At 43.0% G+C, this 23,329-nt stretch overlaps 1 protein-coding gene across 4 annotated transcripts; it reads left to right on the forward strand.

Annotated features, from left to right (window-relative positions):
- The first annotated feature begins 125 nt into the window (after positions 1-125).
- Positions 126-15,244, forward strand: ZNF699 (zinc finger protein 699). 4 transcript variants are annotated; one of them, XM_081232154.1, is made up of 7 exons: positions 126-595; positions 677-740; positions 1,804-6,569; positions 7,467-7,593; positions 11,975-12,073; positions 12,473-12,656; positions 13,010-15,244. In XM_081232154.1, the coding sequence occupies exons 3-7, from the start codon at positions 6,321-6,323 to the stop codon at positions 14,466-14,468; spliced, it is 2,118 nt and encodes a 705-aa protein (XP_081088280.1). In that variant the 5' UTR covers positions 126-595; positions 677-740; positions 1,804-6,320; the 3' UTR covers positions 14,469-15,244. The 4 variants fall into 4 exon arrangements, with proteins under 4 accessions (XP_081088280.1, XP_081088282.1, XP_081088283.1 ...); XM_081232156.1 differs by having other exon boundaries at positions 6,517-6,569; XM_081232157.1 differs by lacking the exon at positions 677-740 and having other exon boundaries at positions 6,517-6,569.
- Positions 15,245-23,329: the final 8,085 nt, after the last annotated feature.

Below are 23,329 nucleotides of genomic sequence, written 5' to 3' on the forward strand. Positions count from 1 at the left end.
CACCCTAAACTCAGCTCTTTAGAATATTCAACTAAGCCACGCCCCTAAGCCTGGTCGCGCCCCATCTCCGCCCCACAGGCCTAGTCAACCAAGCCCCGCCCATAGCCTGGTCCCGCTCCAGGCCCTCTCCAACCCCAAGACCTAGGTTGACCCGACCCCAAGACCCAGTCGCGTCTCTCCGTGGAAGGAAACTAGCACTTCTCCTCCACTTGCGGCTGGAAGCTGCCACCGCCCCTCCCGACCCAAATTTCCCAGCTCCCGAGGCCCAGCCCCCGACGCTGTGCGTGTCGCAGAAACCGGAAGCAGCCGTGCACTTTTGCGCGTGCGCAAGCCGGCGGCCATGTCCGCTTGCAGCCCCGTCTAAATCTCGTGTAAATTTTTGCCTCGGTCCGCGTCCTACCTGGTTCAGCCCAGCCCGCCCCAAGTCCGGTGCGCGGGAGGTGGAGAGGTTGGCCTTGGGGTCAGAGGCCAAAAGGCGGCCGCTTGGGCTGTGCCCACCGCTCCACGCTGGGACACCCGCGCCCGGGGCCTCCAGCAGCTGCGGCTGGTACCAAACTCACTGAATCAGGAACTCTGTGAGGGTCCAGCAGTCGGGGTGAGTCTGCTGCAGGCGAGAGTTGGAGAGCCATCCTCGTATTTAATCGGCCTCCAAAATCATCCTCTGCTCTCTTTCCAGAAAGGAAAAGCATCCCTGCCATTCGGGTCACGGGGACGAGAGTCTCAACCTCGTCTCTGCGCAGGTCTGTGGATTTCAGCTTGTTCTGTGAGAATGGGGTGACATTTGCGTAACTCCGTCCCCACCTCTCCCTTCCTGGTGCGAGAGATATTATTTTTAACCTGTGATTTTTTTTTCTCTTCCTGTGGGCATCAGTTTGCTACATTATATTCAGCTGCATAAAAGTGAACTGATTACTTAGTATCTTTTTAACTCCCCTTGCCAGTTGCAGCTCTAAATGTTAGTCATTTATCTGTAGATTTTTTTTTGAATTTCACACCGAAAGTGTGATCATATGTCAGTTTCAGCGTTTTCTTTCTTATTCTTTGTACCTTGTATTCTTTTTATTTATTTAGTGCGTTTGCCAGGACTTTCAGTTCAATGTAGAATAGCATTTAAGTTGCATCCTTGTCTTGTTCCTGATCCCAGAGGGAATTATTCTGCCATTTCACCATTAAATAGGATGTTTGCTGTAGGTGTTTGTAAATAATAAATATTTTTTCTAATTAAAGCCTATTTCCCTCTACTCCTAGTGGGTTAAACTATTATCATCAATGCATATTGATAGAAATCAGTTACTATTTTGTATCGAAGGGGATGAGTCATATGATCTTTTTCTATTAATGTGAATTTTATTAATCATTTTAATTATGTTAATCATTTTAACCACACCTCATTCCTAGGAGGAAATGAACTTAGTTTGTGATTATTATCTTCATTATTCATTTCTGGACTGTACTAATATTTTAATATTTTGCCCTTGTGTATATGAATGAGATCTTTCACATATTTATGTGTGTGTGTGTGTGTGTGTGTGTGTGTGTGTGTATACACATATATTTGAGTTTTGAGTACTCTTCTGGTCTTGGAAGTACACAGGAAAACAGCACCCCCCCACCCCCCCAAAAATGGAATTATGAATTCTTTACTTACTTGGTGAACCTGTCTGTAAAACAGTCTGCAACTTCTGTTTCCTTTGTAGGTACGTTCTAAACTGCTAATTTTTTTCTTTAATGACTGGATGTAAACAGGTTTTGTGTTTATATTCATTTATTTATTTTATTTTATTTTATTTTTTGGGCCTGCAGTATGCGGGATCTTAGCTCCCTGACCAGGGATCGAACCCGTGCCCCCTGCGTTGGAAGCGCAGAGTCTTAACCACTGGACCTCCAGGGAAGTCCCTATATTTTTTAATTTTTAAACATTTTTTTCACTTTATTATTTTTTAATTGAAGTATAGTTGATTTACAATGTCGTGTTAATTTCTGCTGTACAGCAAAGTGACTCAGTTATACACATATATACATTCTTTTAAAATATTCTTTTCCATTATGGTTTATCCCAGGATATTGAATATAGTTCCCTGTGCTATACAATAGGATCTTGTTGTTTATCCATTCTATATGTAATAGTTTGCATCTGCTAACCCCAAACGCCTAGTCTGTCCCTCTCCCACCCTTTCTCCCCCTTGGTAAACACAAATCTGTTCTCTATATCTGTGAGTCTGTTTCTGTTTTGTAGATAGTTTCATTTGTGCCATATTTTGTGCCACATATAAGTGATATCATATGGTATTTGTCTTTCTCTTTCTGACTTACTTTACTTAGTATGATAATTTCTAGTTGCATCCATGTTGCTGCAGATAGCATTATTCCCTTCTCTTTTTTATGGCTCAGTAGTATTCCATTGTATATATGTACCACATCTTCTTTATCCATTCATCTGTTCATGGACATTTAGATTGCTTCCATGTCTTGGCTATTGTGAATAGTGCTGCTTTGAACATACGGGTGCATGTATCTTTTTGAGTTATAGTTTTCTCTGGGTATATGCCCAGGAGTGGGATTGCTGGGTCTTATGTTAATTCTATTTTTAGTTTTTTGAGGAACCTCCATACTGTTTTCCATAGTGGCTGCACCAACTTATATTCCCACTAACAGTGTAGGAGGGTTCCCTTTTCTCCACACCCTCTCCAGTGCTTGTTATCTGTAGACTTTTTAGTGATGGCCATTCTGACCAGTGTGAGGTGGGGTACCTCATTATAGTTTTGATTTGCATTTCTCTAACAATTAGCGTTGTTGAGCATCTTTTCATGTGCCTATTTGCCATCTGTATGTCTTTGGAGAAATGTCTATTCAGGTCTTCTGCCGTTTTTTTTTTTTTTTTTTGGCTGTGTGGCATGTGGGATCTTAGTTCTCCGACCAGAGATCAAACCCATGCCTCCTGCATTGGAAGCGTGGAGTCTTAACCACTGGACTGCCAGGGAAGTCCTTCTGCCCATTTTTTAATTGGGTTGTTTGTTTTTTTGTTGTTGAGTTGTATGAGCTGTTTGTGTATTTTTGAAATTAAGCCTTGCTGGTTACATTATTTGTAAATATTTTCTCCCATTCCATAGGTTGTCTTTTCATTTTGTTTATGGTTTCCTTTGCTGTGCAAAAGCTTGTAAGTTTGATTAGGTCCCATTTACTTTTGTTTTTATTTCTGTTGCATTGGGAGACTGACCTAAGAAAACATTGGTACAATTTATGTTGGAAAATGCTTTGCCTATGATCTCTTCTAGGAGTTTTATGGTGTCACATCTTATGTTTAAGTCTTTAAGCCATTTTCAGTTTGTTTTTGTGTATGGTGAGAGGATGTGTTCTTTTTTTAAATTTTTTATGGAGTATAGCTGATTTATAATTTTGTGTTAGTTTCAGGTGTACAGCAAAGTGAGTCAGTTATACATATACATGTATCTACTCTTTTTTAGAGTCTTTTCCCATATAGGTCATTACAGAGTATTGAGTAGAGTTCCTGTGCTATACAGTAGGCCCTTATTAGTTAATCTATTTTATATATAGTAGTGTGTATATGTCAGTCCCAATCTCCCACTTTATCCCTCTCCCTCCTTGCCCCCTTGGTAACCATAAGTTTGTTTTATACATCTGTGACTCTATTTCTGTTTTGTAAATAAGTTCATTTGTACCTTTTTTTAGATTCCACATATAAGCAATATCATATGATATTTGTCTTTCTCTGCCTGACTTACTTCACTCAGTATGACAGTCTCTAGGTCCATCCATGTTGCTGCAAATGGAATTATTTCATTCTTTTTTATGGCTGACTAATATTCTACTGTATATAGGTAGTACATCTTCTTTAGCCACTCCTCTGTTGATGGACATTTAGGTTGCTTCCATGTCTTGGCTATTGTAAATAGTGCTGCAGTGAACTTTGGGGTACATGTATCTTTTTGAATTATGGTTTTCTCCAGATATATGCCCAGGAGTGGGATTGCTGGATCATATGGTAGTTCTATATTTAGTTTTTTAAGGAACCTCCATACTGTTCTCCATAGTGGCTGTACCAATTTACATTCCCACCAACAGTTTAGGAGGTTTCCCTTTTCTCCACAGGCGAGGTTGTGTTCTAATTTCATTGATTTATATGCAGCTGTCCAACTTTCCCAGCTACACTTGCTGAAGAGACTGTCTTTTTCCCATTGTGTATTCTTGCCTCCTTTGTTGAAGATTAATTGACCGTAGGCATGTGGGTTTATTTCTGGGCTCTCTGTTCTGTTCCATTGATCTGTATGTCTGTTTTTGTGCCAGTACCACACTGTTTGATTACTGTAGCTTTGTAGTATTGTCTGAAGCCTAGGAGGGTTATGCCTTTCGCTTTGTTCTTTTTCCTCAGGATTGCTTTGGCAATTCTGGGTCTTTTATCGTTCCATATAAATTTAAGGATTATTTATTCTAGTTCTGTAATGTCATGGGTAATTTGATAGGGATGGCATTAAATCTGTAGATTGCTTTGGGTAGTATTGCCATTTTAGCTTTTCTGATTCTGTTTAAGTTTTTTAAAATATTGTTAATTTTGTCATATACTCATTTTTTTTTCTAAACCTTTATGCTGTTCTTTTTCTGCCCTTATAAGTCAATGGTTAACCCATTGATACTGATTTTTCTTCTATAGGAATTGATGATATTTGTAAATACAATTAACCCTTGAGCAACATGGGTTTGAAATGCACACGTCCACTTATATGCAGATTTTTTTCAGTACTAAATACTATGATACTACAGGATCAGTGGTTGGTTGAATCCTTGGATACTGAGGGCTAACTATGAGTTATACTCAAATTTTCCACTGCCGGAGGGTTGGTGCCCCAACCCCTGCAATTGTTCAAGGGTCAGTTGTATATAAATATATGTACCACACCAGCCGTGGATTTCTAGTGTTATCTGAAACAGTTATTTTAATTTCCTGCTTCTATCCTGTCACATAAGTAGTCCTGATTTGCTAAAGATAAATATGTGTGTATCTCCTTATCCCTATAATGTGATGCATTTTTATATAGCATATACCACCACCTGATAATATTTTGTTAATTTAGTGGTCCTCCTTCAAACGATTATAAGACTCAGGCACTTTAGGATTTCTCTGTTTTGTTCGGTGCTGTGTCTCCTGTGACTGCATGTAGTAGGACAGGGTGAATATCACCTAAATAAATATGAGATGAAAGAGCAGGAGGTCAGGGCCTTAAGGGAAGCATCCTTGCTGAAGACATAGGGCTTAGTCAAGAGAAGGAGTTCAAAGATAAAACACTTGAATAGAATACTTCATTTGTCTACTCTCCATAGTGTGCCCAACAGGGTTCTAGGCCAGACCCTGGTAATGTTAGGGCATAAGGGCCTCACTGACAACTAAATTGTAAGGTATATGTTCAGAAATACACTCATTGGGCATTTAGGCTTTGAAAGTAAATACACCTGCATACACACAGCTCCTCAGCAGCTTTCTAATTGGGTAGCATTGAGCACATAGTTAAGTGACTCTTTCCAAGATTCTTCAACTATAAACTGGTTGTGATAGTATCTGATTTGCAGAGTTTCTATGAATAATCTTTTTGCAGAGGTATGGGCATCTCTTTGCCAAGTCATTCTCATATCTTGGTTGCTCAAATGGAACATGTTAGTAAAGAATGTTACAGTTTGTATTGGCTTTAAAATACATCATCCACGGCAGTGGAAGAAACTTGCATTTTCTTTATTTGAAATTTGTGCAGTAGTGCTACGATATCACTGTGAGAGATGACACACACTGCTAACTTCACTCTGAGTGTTCTTATTCTGCTGCTGTACCTCCTGTACAATTCCTGCAGAATTGAGTAGAAGTCTTCTCTGCCACCTGCATGTGGAATTCAGTCAGTTGATGCTCTTTCTCAAAAACCAGGTTTTGGGGACCCTGCAGCCCTTGTGGGAGAGGGTATAGTGGTCAGGGGCTGAGCAGTAATACATGTTAGCCTGCCAAGCGGTACAGAAATAAATATTGGGAGTGGAACCCCTGGAAGTCTGGCATACAGGTCACACTCCTGGATTTGAGATGGTGTGTATATTCTTACTATTGAAGGCGTTCTCTGATTTTTTTTTATGTTTTCATTATTATGGTCAAATTGACAGCTAAATGTTTTTAGACTACATATAACTTGCTTACAAAATGGGACTCTTAACCTGTTTTTTTAATGATCTACAAGAACCAGAGGACTGTTTTATAGCTCTAGAGGAGATAAGATTGCTCTAACTTCTTTTTTCTTTTCCCCCCCCTCTATTTTCTTACAAGATTGATGTGTGTTTGCTTGGGTGTCTTGGGGCTATGCATGTCTCTGTGTGTGTGTGTTTTGAGGGGAGTGATCACTCCTAACAGATGTGCTGCAAAATCCACAGTCTTGATTATGGAAATTGTGGGGAGACCCAGATTCTCGTGTCTTCTTTCTCCCGCCTCAGCTCTAACTTCTCAACACTCTGTCTTTCTTCATGAAGGGAACATGGAGGAAGAAAGAACAGCTGCTGAGTTACAGAAAAATATGACACAGGTAAGTAAGAGCTAATAATTCTCCAAAAGAATGTTTCAGTTCCACCGGGCCATCGATTTCCTAATTGTTTAGAGCAGAGGTCAGCAACCTGTTCCTGCATTGGGCCACGTAGTAAGCATTTCAGGCTTTGAAGGCCATAGAGTTTCTGTTTTACTCAGTTCTGCCATTTTAGTGTGAAAGCAGCCATATACAGTGAATAAACAAATGTTTTATTGTGTTCCAGTAAAACTTTACTTACATAAATAGATGATAGGCTGAATTTAGCTCATGTTGTATAATTTACAGCCCCCTGGCCTTGAGTGCAAGAAAATGTGGCCGGCTGTGGGCCTGGGTTGAATGTTGTGCTTCTTGCAGACTCCTGGGCCCCAGGTTTGTGGGGAAAGAAAAAAAAGAAAAGGAAAAGCTCTCTGTCCCTCAGTGTGTTTTTATTCATTAAAACCTCATCCAGATTTGACCCAGTGTTTTGTGTTATGCTGGTTGCTGTGGTGGAATATAAGGAAGCAGTGAAATTGTTTCTGTAACAAGGAATTTTTGCTGGTTTCAATGTGGAAATTATTATTTCATTTCTAGAGCATTTCTCTCATTTCTGCTATATCCTCTGGATGTTCTGGATTATTGTAAGACTGGAATTGGTCACCATCAAACTGTGGAAAGATATATTTATTGTTTCAAAAGTGTTGTTACTTACATCTGTGAGAAAATTTGATCAGTCAGGATGCTTATGTAGAACGAAGAAGATCTGATGACTGAATCCTAGGGTAGATTTTGGGAGAATAGAATCTTCTGAACTTCCTATGAATTGATTCTCAGTTCCTCAGTATTTCCAGCCTCATTCATCCTCCTGCACACATTTGGGGAGTTGGCACTTTTCTGAACAAAATATGTGGAATGTTTTAGGAACCAGTGGTCTTTGAGGATGTGGCTGTAGACTTTACCCAGGAGGAGTGGGCTTTGCTAGATCTCGCTCAGAGAAACCTCTACAGAGATGTGATGCTGGAAAACTTCCGGAACCTGGCCTCATTAGGTAAGGGTGGCAACATTCCTTCATTTAGTCGTTTAGAAAACAGTTTTATCTTACTAATTGACTTTGTTCTAGGATTTGGGTTGAGGAATTGGAATAAATTGGTAAATAAGACAGACATGGTTACTGACCACAAGGAACTTACAGTCTAGTGGCTTCACCATGAAAATAAAAAAAAAAAATGCATATTGTTAAAATATTTTACCAGTATAAAACAGCAACAAAAAAAGAATCAGTGGAAATCTCCTTATCCATTCTGACACTAGCACTGAATGCAGAGTTTTCATTTCATCCAGTGTTATAAAGATGCTGTTGGTCTTATTTTTCTTCATTCGATCATTCTTTCATTCATTAAGCATTTTTTTGAGGGTGAACTCTATATCAAACCTTTTTGAATGTATACTATAAAAAACAAGATGTCACTGTATTCAAAATGCTTAGGTGTAATGGGCAAGAAGATAAATATGAAATTAACATAAAAAAAGAAAGAAAATAAACGTGTATTGAACTGACTTTCTCTTTTTCTTGTGGTTGGAAGCCTCAAGGCTTACTAAGTGTAGAAATTGTGGGCACAGACTTCGGGGGTCACTTTGAGGCACAGGGAGAAAATTGGTGGTTTGGGACCTTTTGAGAATTTTACTGCTGTTAATGCCCTGTACCCAGAGACCACCAGTTAAGCAAGTTGGGTTTATTACTTTGAGCAGTGAGGGAGAACACATGCCATGGGGAGCCATGGCGTGTCTCAGAAAGAAGGTGTTAGAAAGTAAATATTATAGGATTTGTGTACTTAGGTTGAATGACTTGGGGGTAGGTCTATGGAAGCAGGCTGTATTGGTTTCCTAGGCCTTCCATAAGAAAGCACCACAAACTGGGTGGCTAAGAACAACAGAACCTTATTCTTTTAAATTTCTGGAGGTTGGAAGTCTGAAATCAGGGTGTCATGATCCTTCCGAAGGCTCAGGAAAAATCCCTCCTTGTCCCCTTCCTAGCTGTTGGTGGTTGCCAGCAATCCTTGGCTTGCAGCTGCATCACTCTGATCTCTGCCTCCATCTTCACACGGCCTTTGTCCTCTGTCTCTAAGTCTTTCTGTCCTTGTAAGGACGCCAGTCATTGCATCTAGGGCCTACCCTAATCCAGTATAACTTATCTTAACTTGATTATATCTGCAAAGACCTTATTTCCAAATAAAGTAACATTCTGAAATTCTGGAAGGACAAGGATTTTTTTCTCAGTACACTTTTATTTTTCTTAGAGCAGTTTATATGTTCACAGCAAAATTGAGTAACAGGTACAGATAGATATTTCCCATATACCCCCTGTCCCCATATACTCACAGCCTTCCTACCAGAGTGGTATATTTGTTACAGTTGATGAACCTACACTGACACATCATTATCACCTTAAGTCCAGAGTTTATATTAGTGTTCACTTTTGGTGTTGTACATTTTAAGGTTTGGACAAATATATAATGACATATCCACCATTATAGTATCATAAAGTAGCTTCACTACCCTTAAAAATTCTGTATCCCCTCCACCCCAAGTTATCTTTCCTTCCTCACAACTCCTGGCAACCACTGATCTTTTTACTGTCTCCACAGTTTTGCCTTTTCCAGAATGTCATGTAGTTGGAATCACACAGTATATATAGAGCCTTTTCACACTGGATTCTTTCACTTAGTAATATGCATTTAAGGTTTTTCCACCTCTCTTCATGGCTGGATAGCTCATTTCTTTTTAGTGCTGATTAATATTTTATTGTCTGGATGTACCACAGTCTGTTTATCCATTCACCCACTGAAGAACATTTTGATTGCTTCCAGGTTTTGGCAATTATGAATAAAGCTGCTGTAAACATCCACATGCAGGTTTTTGTGTAGACATGTTGTTAACTCCTTTGGGTAAATTCCAGGGAGTGCAATTGCCTGTCTGTATGGTTAAGAGTATGTTTGGTTTTGTAAGAAACTGCCAAACTGTATTCCAAAGTGACTGGTACCATTTTGCATTCCCACCAGCTCCACATTCTCAAAATTCTTTGTTTTCAGTGTTCCGGATTTTGGCCATTCTTATAGGTGTATAGTGGTATCTCATTGTTTTGATTCGCATTTTCCTGATGACATATGATGTGGAACATCTTTTCATATGCTTATTTGCCATCTGTGTATCTTCCTTGATGAGGTATCTGTTAAGGTTTTTGGCCCATTTTTTTAATTGGGTTGTTTGTTTTCTTTATTGTTGAGTTTTAAGAATTCTGTGTATATTTTGGATAACACTTCTTTATCAGATATGTCTTTTGCAGATAATTTCTTCCAGTCTGTGGCTTTTTATTCTCTTGGCAGTTTTTTCTCAGAGCAAAAGTTTTTAATTTTAATGAAGTCCAACTTGTCAATTCTTTCTTTCATGAATTGTGTCTTTCAGGTCATTATGTGTTGACCTTAAAAATAAGATAGCTATTTTACCAACAAAAATGGTTTATTTGGGCATAGCAGAGGAATTGCAATTTAGGACAAGAAAGCTATAACAGAAGCCATAGGCAAGTCCAAAAAACAAGGGAGAAGAACATAATTTTATAGAGAAAAAGGAGGAAATTGGGAGAGGTTGTTTTGGATGAAAGTCTATTGGAGAAAAATGAGAGTTCAGGGTGATAATGGTTTCATATTGGCTTAGTTGCTGGGGTAGTTGATTTCTTATAGGGGATGCAATGTACATCTTTTCCTGTCAAGATTATAACTGGTGATTCTTGTTGATGATTCTTTTGTTGGAGTCTGTAATTGACAATTCTTCCTGTAATTTGTTTTTTTATAAATTTATTTATTTATTTATTTTTGGCTGCATTGAGTCTTTGTTGCTGTGTGCAGGCTTTCTCTAGTTGCAGTGAACGGGGGCTACTCTTCGCTGCAGTGCGTGGGCTTCTCATTTTGGTGGCTTCTTGTTGTGGAGCATGGGCTCTAGGCACATGGACTTCAGTAGTTGTGGCACGTGGGCTCAGTAGTTGTGGTTCGTGGGTTCTAGAGCGCAGGCTCAGTAGTTGTGGCACACAGGCTTAGCTGCTCCATGGCAAGTGGGATCTTCCCGGACCAGGGCTCAAACTGGTGACCCCTGCATTGGCAGGCGGATTCTTAACCACTGTGCCACCAGGGAAGCCTTCTTCCTATAATTGATGTCCTGTGGAACTGCATGAAAGCTTCCCCTTCTGGCCTCTCAACTCCATTTTAGTGAAGTTTCCCCTGATTAATTTTCACCTATCTAACAAGTCATCACCAAATTTTAGGTCACCTACATTTTTTCCTATGTTATCTTCTAAGGAGTTCTACAGTTTTATGTTTTACATTTAGATCTGTGATCTATTTTGAGCTAACTTTTTACTCCCTATTGATGGGGCCCCAAGTTGTCCTGAAGCTTTGGATGCCTCCCCCTGTATTTTGAGTTAATTTTTGCAAGAGTGTAAGGTCTGTGTCAAGATTCTTTTTTTTTTAATGTATGTTGATGTCTAGTAGTTGTTTTAGCATTGTTTGTTGGAAAGACTATATTTTTCTCCATTGTATTGCCTTTGCACCTTTGTCAAGGATAAGTTGACTATATTTATGACTATACTTATATTGACTTATTTATGGACTCTCTATTCTGTTCCATTGATCTGTTTGGACATGAATTTTTTTTAATATTATGCTGTCATTTATTTATTTATTTATTTATTTTTGTTGGAGTATAGTTGCTTTACAATGTTGTGTTAGTTTCTGCTGTACAGCAAAGTGAGTCAGTTATACGTATACATATTTCCACTCTTTTTTAGATTTCCTTCCCATTTAGGTCACCACAGATCATTGAGTAGAGTTCCCTGTGCTATACAGTAGGTTCTCATTAGTTGTCTATTTTATACATAGTAGTGTATATATGGACATGAATTTTTGAGGGGCACTGTTCAACCCAGTCCATAGGTATTCACTTTAGATTGGATGCTGACAGAAATCTGGATGCAGGGGAAATTCTATTAGTATTTTGTGGATGGCACAGTGACTTTTTTTGTCTGTCCCTAGGCTAAATTATGAAGTAGCCTCATTTTGTTTCATCTTATCATGGTCTCAGAGTAACCTTGTCTGAGATTGGTATTCTGAGATTATTTATCTTCAACAGGAGAACAGTATGTCCTGCCTGTGAATATTGGACTAGTTTCTAATAATACTGAGGTTTAGGCGTGAATGTCAGATCAGTTCTAGACATCACACCACCCCCTCCCACCTTAAAAAAATAAATTCACCATTTTGTTGCAATTAAACTCCTACTTGCTTTAGAGTAACAGAAGAGCAAACTTTTTGCCCTGTCTCATGGAAATGTTTATGGGTCCTCATTGTTTTCCCTCATGATATACCTTTCCGCATGAACAGGGTATCCACTACACACACCCTATCTGATCTCCCAGTGGAAACAAGAGGCGGACCTGGAGATAGCAGAGAGAGGACCCACCCAGGGGGAGCATCAGAAAGGCAAGAATCCTTGGGAGAAACTGACTTGGCTGGGGGATATTACATTTGGAAAAATCAAATAAAAGCAAAGTGAAACTTTGCCATGTCTGAGGAAGCTGATCTTCCACAGATACCTTTGATTACTTTTGACTTTTCATCGGTCCTCTCACACTTTCCTTGTTCTTGGGAAAGCCCATATTTCCTCTTCGTAATGTAGTATTCGGACATGTGCATTTTACCCAGTTCCTTTTTGTTTTGCTCCCCTAGGAATACCCTATTTATGTTACCATCAGTCTCAATCTTCATGGGATTATTTCTTAGTTGCTTTGCCATTTTGACCCTGTGCTTATTGGGAAAGTCCTGAACCAGCCACACTGCCAAAAGTCCTTCTTTCATGATGCCTTTATTTTTTTCTTTCAGGTTTTGAGATTCAACTTAAAACTAATGAATTAGTCGCTTCACAAGATGTTTATGGAGAAAAAATATCCAGTGAACAGAATGTAGTAAGATTCAAAAGGAGTGCTTCCTTGTTGTCCATTTTACACAAAAGCTGGGAATACCATGGTTTTGATTATCAGAACAAAAACCATGAGAGACATTTGAGGTGAGTGCTATTCATATAAGAGAAAGTAGTGTCTCAGGAGAGAATCTTAAAATGTCATGAAATTTTAAAAACGTACATAAAACTTGGTCAAAAATTGTGATTTCATATGGAATTTTCATAAGATATTTTTTCCACAAATGAGACTGAGCTCTTCCATGTTTGACACATAATTCATTTGTAAGCAACTATCAGAAAAACCCCATAAGCCAAAAACTCAGTGATAATATTGGCTATCGTAGAGCCCTCTGTGAGAACTTTCAGCTTATCATTGGACAGGGCAGAAAACAGACGTAGTCACTGAAAATGGTAAAAATTTACTTGCTGCTAATAATGCGCTTTTTATTTTTTAAAAGAAATCACATGGTGGAGAACATCTATGAACACAACGAAGAAAATCAGTGTAGACAAACCTTCAGCCATATCTCAAATCTTAATATACTCAAGAGAACTACTGAAGTAAAAGCCTATGAATGCCAGGAGTGTAAAAAGGCCTTCACAGATCATTTATCCCTTAAGAATCACATAAGGTCTCACACTGGAAGCAAACCCTATCAGTGTAAGGAATGTGGGAAAGCTTTCCATTTTTTTGCTTGTTTTAAGAAGCATATGAAAACTCCCACTGAAGAGAAACCCTATGAATGTAAGGAATGTACCAAAGCCTTCAGTTGTTCTTCATTCTTTAGGGCGCATATGAAGATTCACACAGGAAAAACAAACTACGAATGCAAGGAATGTGGGAAAACCTTTAGCTGTTCTTCATCCCTTACAGAGCACAAAAGAATTCACAGTGGAGATAAGCCTTATGAATGTAAGGAGTGTGGGAAAGCCTTTAGTTGTTCCTCCTCACTCTCCAAACACAAAAGAATTCACAGTGGAGATAAGCCATATGAATGTAAGGAGTGTGGGAAGGCCTTCAGTTCCTCTTCTCACCTTATAATACATATAAGAATCCATACTGGAGAGAAGCCTTATGAATGTAAAGAGTGTGGGAAAGCCTTCAGTGAGTCCTCAAAGCTCACTGTACACGTCAGAACACATACGGGAGAGAAACCCTATAAATGTAAGGAATGCGGGAAAGCCTACAATTGTCCATCCTCCTTAAGTATCCATATGAGAAAACACACTGGGGAGAAACCCTATGAATGTCTGGAATGTGGAAAAGCCTTCTATCTTCCCACTTCCCTGAATACACATGTGAAAAATCAAAGTAGAGAGAAACCCTACGAATGTAAGGAATGTGGAAAAGCCTTCAGTTGTCCCTCGTCCTTTAGAGCACATGTGAGAGATCACGCTGGCAAGGTGCAGTACGAATGTAAGGAATGTGGGAAGGCCTTTAGTCGTTCCTCATCCCTCACCGAACACTTAAGAACTCATAGTGGAGAGAAGCCTTATGAATGTAAGGAATGTGGGAAAGCCTTTATTAGTTCCTCCCACCTTACGGTACATATAAGAACTCACACTGGAGAGAAACCTTATGAATGTAAGAAATGTGGAAAAGCCTTCATTTACCCCTCAGCCCTTAGGATCCACATGAGAACGCACACTGGGGAGAAACCCTATGAATGTAAGGAATGTGGGAAAGCCTTTCGCCATTCTTCATACCTTACTGTCCACACAAGGATGCACACTGGAGAGAAACCCTTTGAATGTCTGGAATGTGGGAAAGCATTCAGTTGTCCTTCATCCTTCCGAAGACACGTAAGAAGCCACACTGGTGAGAAGCCCTATGAATGTAAGGAATGTGGGAAAGCCTTTGTTTGTCCCGCTTACTTTCGAAGACATTTGAAAACTCACACTAGAGGAAACATATAAAGTAAGGAATAAGGAAATGTCTGCAAGCCTTTTTCAGATCTTAGCACGCAAGATCTCACACTGTGGAGACACCCTGTGAATGTAAGAAATTGTCACTCATCTTTTTGAAGACTTGAGAACTCACAACTAAGAGAAACCCTGTGTATGTAAATCATGTGGTAACACCTTCATGAACGTCACTTGCTGTGTTCTAAGAAAATTCATACTAGAAGCAAAGATCGGCGCCTCATCCTTAAAGTGGACTACTGCTGGCTCGTTGATTTCCAGTTTTAATTTTCTGATGAGTGTTTAAGGTGATAAATTTCCCCTAATACCTTTCAGCTGTAGCTGCGTATGTTTTATGAGGTGCTTTTGTTTTGGTTTGGATGTAAATGTTATTTCCATTACAGAATTTTTTGGACCCATCGGGGAGTTGAAGTGTATTTTTTCGTATGCAGGCATGAGTGGTCTTTTTTATTATTATTAGTTTCTAATTAACTCTCATTGTTCTCTAAGTATGCAGTCATTGTGGTATCAACACTTTGGTATTTGTAATTTCTTTTGTAAATGGTAATTTCATTTTGATCTATTATGGCAGAAACTGGAAATTGCCTACCCAATATTCCCCCACCCCTTTGTTTTTTTGTTGTTTTTTTGTTGTTTTGCGGTACACAGGCCTCTCACTGTTGTGGCCTTTCCCGTTGCAGAGCACAGGCTCTGGACGCACAGGCTCAGTGGCCATGGCTCACGGGCCCAGCCGCTCCGTGGCATGTGGGATCCTCCCAGACCGGGGCACGAACCCGTGTCCCCTGCATTGGCAGGCGGACTCTCAACCACTGTGCCACCAGGGAAACCACCCCCCCTTTTTTTTTCTACTAAAAGATTATCAGTTTTTACTATTAAAAGCTTTTCCTGTCTAATAGGTAATCCAGTGGAAATTAATAAGTACAAAGGTTTTGAAAGAAGAGTCTCATCTGTTATATTTTTGTATTTTGTTCTTTGTCCTTGCTCATGACTGGGAGTTGGACCCACTGTTTTGAATTTTTATAAAAGAGACCTTGTGACAGGAAAGCTAGAAGTTGGTTGGGCTGGCTTATGTTGTGTTACTTTGGACATGGCTGGGACTACATTTCCCAGAATTACTTCCTTATCCAGTTCCTGGTTAGAGTTGTCTAAAATAAGAGTTTACGTGAAAATTGGAAGGCAGAGGGAAGAAGCATTATTCTGAGTTTAGTGGGGCCATGAGACAGGAAGACACATGCATAGGTCCTGGTAAGCTCCAGTTTCCAGCTCATTTTCCTAATTATTGAATCCACTGATCAGTACTGGCTCAAAAGGGAACATTAAATGCGTGACTTCAGTTATCTCAGAGGCAGCAGCTCCATAGACATTTCCATAAATTCCTCCATCATGGCCATACACAGCTTCTTGGATTTTTTCTGGCAAGTTCTTACATTGTAATTTTGCTGATATTTGTAAGGCCAACTGGCCCGAGGCAGGGGAACGCAATCAGATTCACAGGTTGCATCAGACCAAAACTCTCCGGACCACCCAGTTCCAGAAACTGACCTGGGGGCTTTCCACCCGGCCCAGTCTTCCCGCCTTTCGAGGGGCGGGACTAGCGGTCCCAAGACTGATGTAACCGGCACCAGATATTGCCACAATACCCGAAGAGACCACCAAATAAGGAATACCCTATGCCCTCCCAGATTCACCACACCCCTTTCCCTCCTTCCCCTATAAAATCTTGCCCAACCCTCGCCCGGGTGCAACTTCTCTGTCCCCTTTCTCTCAGACCAGTGAACCTCGCCCGGGAGCGCCCCCTAATAAAGCTCACTTGAAGCTTTCCTCTGTTTCGTGGTGCTGTCTGTTAAGATCCGACCTTACATTTGGTGCGGAAACCTGGGAGGGGTACCAAGCCCCGCGGGTTACTGCGCGGGCTGCTCCTCCCCTCCCCCAGGAGACAACCAGGGAACCTCTACTCATCCACCCGATCCGGCAGAAAACGGGGTAAGTCCCCCTCCCTTGTTCCCTCCGAACCCCAGAGTCCCTGCCCGCCGGACTCCCTTTCCCTAATCGCGGCCGCGTCAGGGACTCCTCCGTCCGCTCTCCGGGCCTCGGGCAACTGTGGAGACGTCCCAATTGCCTGACCACTCTCCGACCCACCAGGCCTCGGGTGATTGTGGAGACATCCCAATTGCCTGACTGCCCTCCAACCTTCCGTGAATTGGAGACTGAGACCAGGGACGCCTCTCTCCCTGTCCATTCACTCAGGGACAGACCGGGGGTCATGGGAACCTCACAATTGAAACCAGATTCTAAGACGCCCCTGGGGTGTCTCCTAGCCAATTTTACAGGCCTCGGTTTCTCCCAAGATCTCCGTCGCCGACGGCTTATTTTCTATTCCACTGCCACCTGGCCACAATATCCTCTAGACAATCAATCCAAATGGCCTCCTGAAGGGACTTTCGATTTTAAGATCCTCCATGATCTAGATAATTACTGCCGCAGGACGGGCAAATGGTCCGAGGTCCCCTATGTTCAGGCCTTCTGGTATTTACGCTCCCGCCCCTCCCTCTGCGTCGATTGTTCCACTTCCCAGATCCTTCTTGCCAGACAGACATCTCCTACATCCAAGCCCCTAATTTCCTTTGACGATGACCCCTCTCCACTAGCCGACCCACCCGAATCTCTCGCCTCTCCCCCCTCCAGAGCTCCTCTCCAACCTCCACCCAACCCTGAAGCGGTCCCTTCTCCTCCCGAACCCACTCCAGCCCATCCAACTGCTTCCCCGCCTCCCTCAACGGTTTCTCCTCCCATGCCCCTTGCCTCGCCAATCAGTGCACATACTCGCTCTCACGACTCCCAAGATCCAAATCTCCCCTGCCCTCTGAGGGAGGTAGCAGGAGCGGAAGGATTAGTTAGATAGAGTTCATGCGATTAGGCTCCTTTTCTGCCGACTCTTCCAGCTACATCTCTCAAGCTTACGATCTAACCTGGCATGATATCTTTGTGATCCTATCTTCTACTCTGACCCCTGACGAGAGGAAAAGAATTCAAACTGCTACCCGAAACCATGCAGATCAGGTTCACCTTACCGACAACTCCATGCCTGTCGGAGCGACTGCCGTACCTGGCACCGATCCAGGCTGGACTTATCAGGATGGCCAAAATGGCCATCGTAAACGTGACCTCATGATCCAATGCCTCCTGGCTGGCATGCAGGCTGCCCCTCATAAGGTAGTCAATTTTGAAAAACTAAAAGAGATAACCCAAGAACCTAACGAAAATCCAGCTATCTTTCTCAATTGCCTTACAGAGGCCTTAACTCTCTACACCCGGCTGGATCCTGACACCCCGGCAGGGGCAGTGGTCCTAGCCACCCATTTTATCACCCAATCAGCCCTGGACATCCAAAAGAAATTAAAACGGGCAGAAGACGGCCCTCAAACCCCTATTCGAGATCTGGTAAAGATGGCCTTTAAAGTCTACAATGGCCATGAGGATTTGGCAGAATCCAGCCGACAGGCTCGGATGCACCAGAAGGTGGCCCTCCAAACCCAAGCTCTTGTAGCTGCCCTAAGGCCGGCCATCTCCCATGGATCACAGCATCCACGGGGTCCGCAAAAGGCAACCCCGCCGGGGGCCTGCTTCAAATGCGGAAAAGAAGGCCACTGGGCTCGCCAATGTCCCAATCCCCGACCTCCTTCTAAGCCCTGTCCCAGCTGCAGGCTAACGGGCCACTGGAAGAGTGACTGCTCTACGACTGGCCCTCCCTCAGCGTCTCCACGCAGGGGGCAGGCCGACCCAACAGCATTACCACTCGAACTGCTGGGATTGGCTGGCGACTGACGGTGCCCGGACTCAAAGACCCCCATCACCCTCGCCGAGCCCAGGGTAATGCTACAGGTAGCGGGTAAGTCCATTTCATTTCTGGTGGACACGGGGGCTACCTATTCAGTCCTGCCTACTTATTCCGGGCCAGTTTCTCCTTCCCAGATCTCGGTCATGGGTATTGATGGCAAACCATCCTTCCCACTCCAGACCGGTCCACTCCCATGTCATATCGAAGGACTCCCTTTTACTCATTCCTTCTTAGTCATACCATCCTGCCCAGTTCCCTTGCTAGGCCAAGATGTCCTTTTCCACTTAGGGGCCTCCCTCCAGCTGGTTAGACTTGACCCTAAGGTCCCCTCCTCCCAACTCCTGCTTCCTCTTCTTGGCCTGTCTCTAGAACCCTCCCACTCCTATCCCCCTCTTCCAATCACACCAAACCCAATCAATCCCCAAGTCTGGGATACTTCTAAGCCCATAATAGCAACACACCATTCCCCAGTCCTCATCCGCCTAAAGGACCCCTCCAAATTTCCATCAAGGCCCCAATTTCCCATCTCTGAGACTCACCTTAGGGGCCTACAACCTATTATCACCAGACTCCTAAACCAGGGACTCCTTATCCCCACTGACTCTCCCTGCAACACCCCCATCCTGCCTGTCCGCAAGGCCTCTGGGGATTATCGCCTGGTCCAGGACCTCCAACCAATCAATGAGGCCATAATTCCTCTCCACCCAGTAGTACCAAACCCATACACCTTGCTCTCCCATATCCCCCCATCCACAACCCACTTTACGGTTCTGGATCTCAAAGATGCCTTTTTCACTATCCCCCTACATCCCGACTCCTATTTCCTCTTCGCCTTTACCTGGACGGATCCAGATACTCCTACTTCCAGTCAGCTCACCTGGACAGTTCTTCCCCAGGGCTTCCGTGACAGTCCTCACCTCTTCGGTCAGGCACTGGCACGGGACCTCACTTCCTGCTCCCTTACCCCCAGCACACTCCTTCAATATGTAGATGACCTCCTCCTTTGTAGCCCATCTCTCAGCCTCTCAAGACAACATACTGCAGATCTCCTCAATTATCTTGGCTCTCACGGTGATTGGGTCTCCCCAGCCAAGGCTCAGTTATCTGTATCTTCTGTAACCTACCTGGGGCTCCACCTTACCCCTACCACAAAAGGTCTAACAGCCGATCGCACCCAGACTATCCATGAACTCCAGCCTCCGGAAACAGCAGAACAAATTCTCTCCTTTTTGGGCCTTATAGGATTTTTCCGACACTGGATCCCTAACTTTGCTCTCCTCACTAAACCCTTATATCTAGCCACTAAAGAAACCCCTCAAGGACCCCTCACCTCTCCTTCCGCCATTCAACAGGCCTTTCTCACCCTCTGTAACACTCTGATATCTTCTCCTCCCCTTTCTCTGCCCAACCCAAACCGACCTTTTCACCTTTTTGTGGATGAACGGGCTGGAATAGCCCCTGGACCCCTTGCCCAGCCTGTACGGCCTTCCTACCGCCCCGTGGCTTACCTCTCCAAACAGCTAGACCCAACCATTCGGGGATGGCAACCATGCCTTCGGGCCCTAGCAGCAGCAGCCGAACTGACCAAACAAACATTCAAACTGACTCTGGCCCACCCACTAACCATGTTTTCCTACCACCGGCTGGTCGACCTCCTAGGCCACAAGTCTCTCTCTCCCTCCTGGGCCCCTCCCGCATCCAGGAGTTCCACCTACAATTCCCCATATTCCTTGATTCAAAAAATCTACAGCAGCCGCCCAAATCTAGCTGATACTGGGTTTCTTTGCAACCATCCCTCACGGTAAACACATCAATTGAAGCATCACCAGGCATGTTTTTGTGGTGCAATGTTTCCCTCACAACAGAGATCAATTCTCCCTCCCCCTTCCCATGTATCCCCGTTACTCTCGTCCCAGAATTCACACTGTATAGCCAAGCCGAATTTTCCTCACTAATCACGCCGCCCTTTACCCGACGGAAAAGAACTATCTTTCTTCCTCTGGTCGCAGGCATTTCTCTCGCCTCCTCCCTGGTCGCTGCAGGCCTCGGCGGGGAGCTCTAACACATAGTGTTTCAACATCCCGCGACTTAGAACATAAACTCCAGCTAGCCATTGAAGCCTCCGCCGCCTCCATCTCCTCTCTCCAGCGCCAAATCACCTCCATAGCCCGAGTCGCTCTCCAGAATCGATGAGCCCTGGATCTCCTGACGGCCAACAAAGGAGGTACCTGCCTCTTCCTACAGGAAGAATGCTGCTGTAAACGCCCTCCATCGCTTAAGAGAAGAACTCCAATGCAAACACCAACAGTCAGCCTCCCCAATTCCCGATTGATGGCGATCCACCCTCTATACCTGGCTAACACCAATCTTAGGCCCCTTAATTCTCATCTGTATCTTGCTCATGTTTGCCCCCTGTTTTCTTAGGTTCCTTCGCAGGCGCATGGAGGAAGTCTCTCGGGTGGCCACAAACCAAATGCTCCTCGGTCCTTACACCTTGCTTCCTACAGAACCCCCCACTGGTCTCCCCTAAGCCTCGGACCTCTGGTCGCCCGACTCCCCTTTCAACACCCCCATTCAGCATGAAGTAGCCAGAGATCAGAACGCCGCCCCATTACACCAAAGATGTCGGGATGTAAGGCCAACTGGCCCGAGGCAGGGGAACGCAATCAGATTCACAGGTTGCATCAGACCGAAACTCTCTGGACCACCCAGTTCCAGAAACTGACCTGGAGACATTCCGGACCACCCAGTTCCAGGAACTGACCTGGGGGCTTTCCACCCGGCCCAGTCTTCCCGCCTTTCGAGGGGCGGGACTAGCGGTCCCAAGACTGGTGTAACTGGCACCAGATATTGCCACAATACCCGAAGAGACCACCAAATAAGGAATACCCTGTGCCCTCCCAGATTCACCACACCCCTTTCCCTCCTTCCCCTATAAAATCTTGCCCAACCCTCGCCCGGGTGCGACGTCTCTGTCCCCTTTCTCTCGGACCAGTGAACCTCGCCCGGGAGCGCCCCCTAATAAAGCTCACTTGAAGCTTTCCTCTGTTTCGCGGTGCTGTCTGTTAAGATCCGACCTTACAATATTACAGTCCCTCTGGCACATCAACTGACTGTATAGAGTTGGCCCCAGTTTGGAGCAGGATTGTTGTCATCTGCATAGTCCAGCCCCATCATGTCACTCTGCTCAAGGGGAAAAGACACATCTGTGCAAGTTCCCTGTGATTTCAAGACAAGAAGAAGAGCTGTGGACAATGAGGAAGACCAGGTATAATTGAAGTAAGCATCAGACAGGGTGTCATCCCTGTGGAGGAAAGTTTATATTTAACACCTTCAAATGGGGAAGAGTGTACTCCTTTTTTATTTGAGAAGATGAAAGCTATTTGGTTTATGCTTCTTCAGGTACATTTAGCTACACTTTTTCCTTCCATTTTATTTCCCATTTACCTCAAAAAGTATAGCTGTACCACTTCCCCTTTATCATCTTTTACTGCTTTGTTAAGGCATACATACACTAATATGTATGAAGTTTGCTAATCTTAAGTGTACAGCTTGATGAAATTTCACATTGTATATACCCTGATAAACATAGAACATTTCCAGGATTCCAGAAAGGTCATTCATCTGCCGTCTCAATAATTGCTCCATAGAGGCAACTGCAATTTTGGCTTTTATTATAATTTATTAGGTTTGCTTGTTCTTGATGTTCATGTAAATGTTAAAATACAGTATGCACAGTTATGCATTTGGCTTCTTTTATCAACATAACGTCTAATTTGCCTTTTAATTTCTCCTTTGGCAGACTTATGAACTTATTTCTCTTGGTATATGCTATGTATATAGGAATGAAATTACTGAATCATAGGATAGACTTTATGTTTAGTTTTGGTAGGTATTCCAGTTTTCCAGAAAGTTTGATTCCACATGTACTCCTAAAAGCAATGCATGAAAGTCCCAATTGTTCCACATACCTGGTCAGCACTTTCTAATTTAGCCATTCAACACAGGATATGTTAATATCTTGTTTTTGGTTTTAATTTGCATTTACCTGATATGTTAATAATGGTGAATACTTTTTTATGTGCTTGTTGGCTATTTGGATACCTTTTTTTTTTTTTTTTTTGGCTGTGCCACACGGCTTGCAGGATCTCAGTTCCCTGACCAGGGATTGAACCCAGGTCACAGCAGTGAAAGCTCAGAATCCTAACCACTAGGCCACCAGAGAACCTCCTGGATATCTTCTTTTATGAGGGTACCTGTTGAAGCATTTCACTCATTTTTGGTTCCTTTTTTATTTGAAGGGTTTCTTGTGGTTACTTGTCCTTTTTTTTTTTTTTTTTTTTTTGCAGTACACGGGCCTCTCACTGTTGCGGCCTCTCCTGTTGCGGAACACAGGCTCCGGATGCACAGGCCCAGTGGCCATGGCTCACGGGCCCAGCCCCTCTGTGACATGTGGGATCTTCCTGGACCGGGACACGAACCTGTGTCCCCTGCATCGGCAGGCGGACTCTCAACCACTGCGCCACCAGGGAAACCCTACTTGTCCTTTTTTAACATATGTGTATCTCTGTCTATATCTACATACATATACGTAAAACATGTTATAATACACGTAAATTATCTGTATTATATATATATGTGTGTGTGTGTGTATTGCAGATAACTTTTCCCAGTCTCTGACATGTCTTCATGCTTTTCATTTTTGTAAACTATAAAGGGAATTTATTGGTTTGATTACTGAAAAATCCTTGGATATAAGTAACTTCAGAGGTGGCTGGGTCCTGGAGCTAAAAAGATGTTATCTGGATGAATTTTGTTTCCATGTCTTGTCTGTGCATCTTTCTGCATTAGCTATTCTTCCTTGTGGGCTCTTTTTCTTCATAGTGGCCCTCAGAAGATCCATGCTGCTTTCTTTCTGGGTTGAAGTCTCAGGGAGAAGAGAGTGATTGTCTTTCTGAACAATTCCAATATGATTATTACAGTTGAATCTGATTGGCTCACTTGTCAAATGTTATCG

This window comes from Mesoplodon bidens, assembly GCF_964165515.1.
Source record: "Mesoplodon bidens genome assembly, chromosome: 4".
NCBI lineage: Eukaryota > Metazoa > Chordata > Mammalia > Artiodactyla > Ziphiidae > Mesoplodon > Mesoplodon bidens.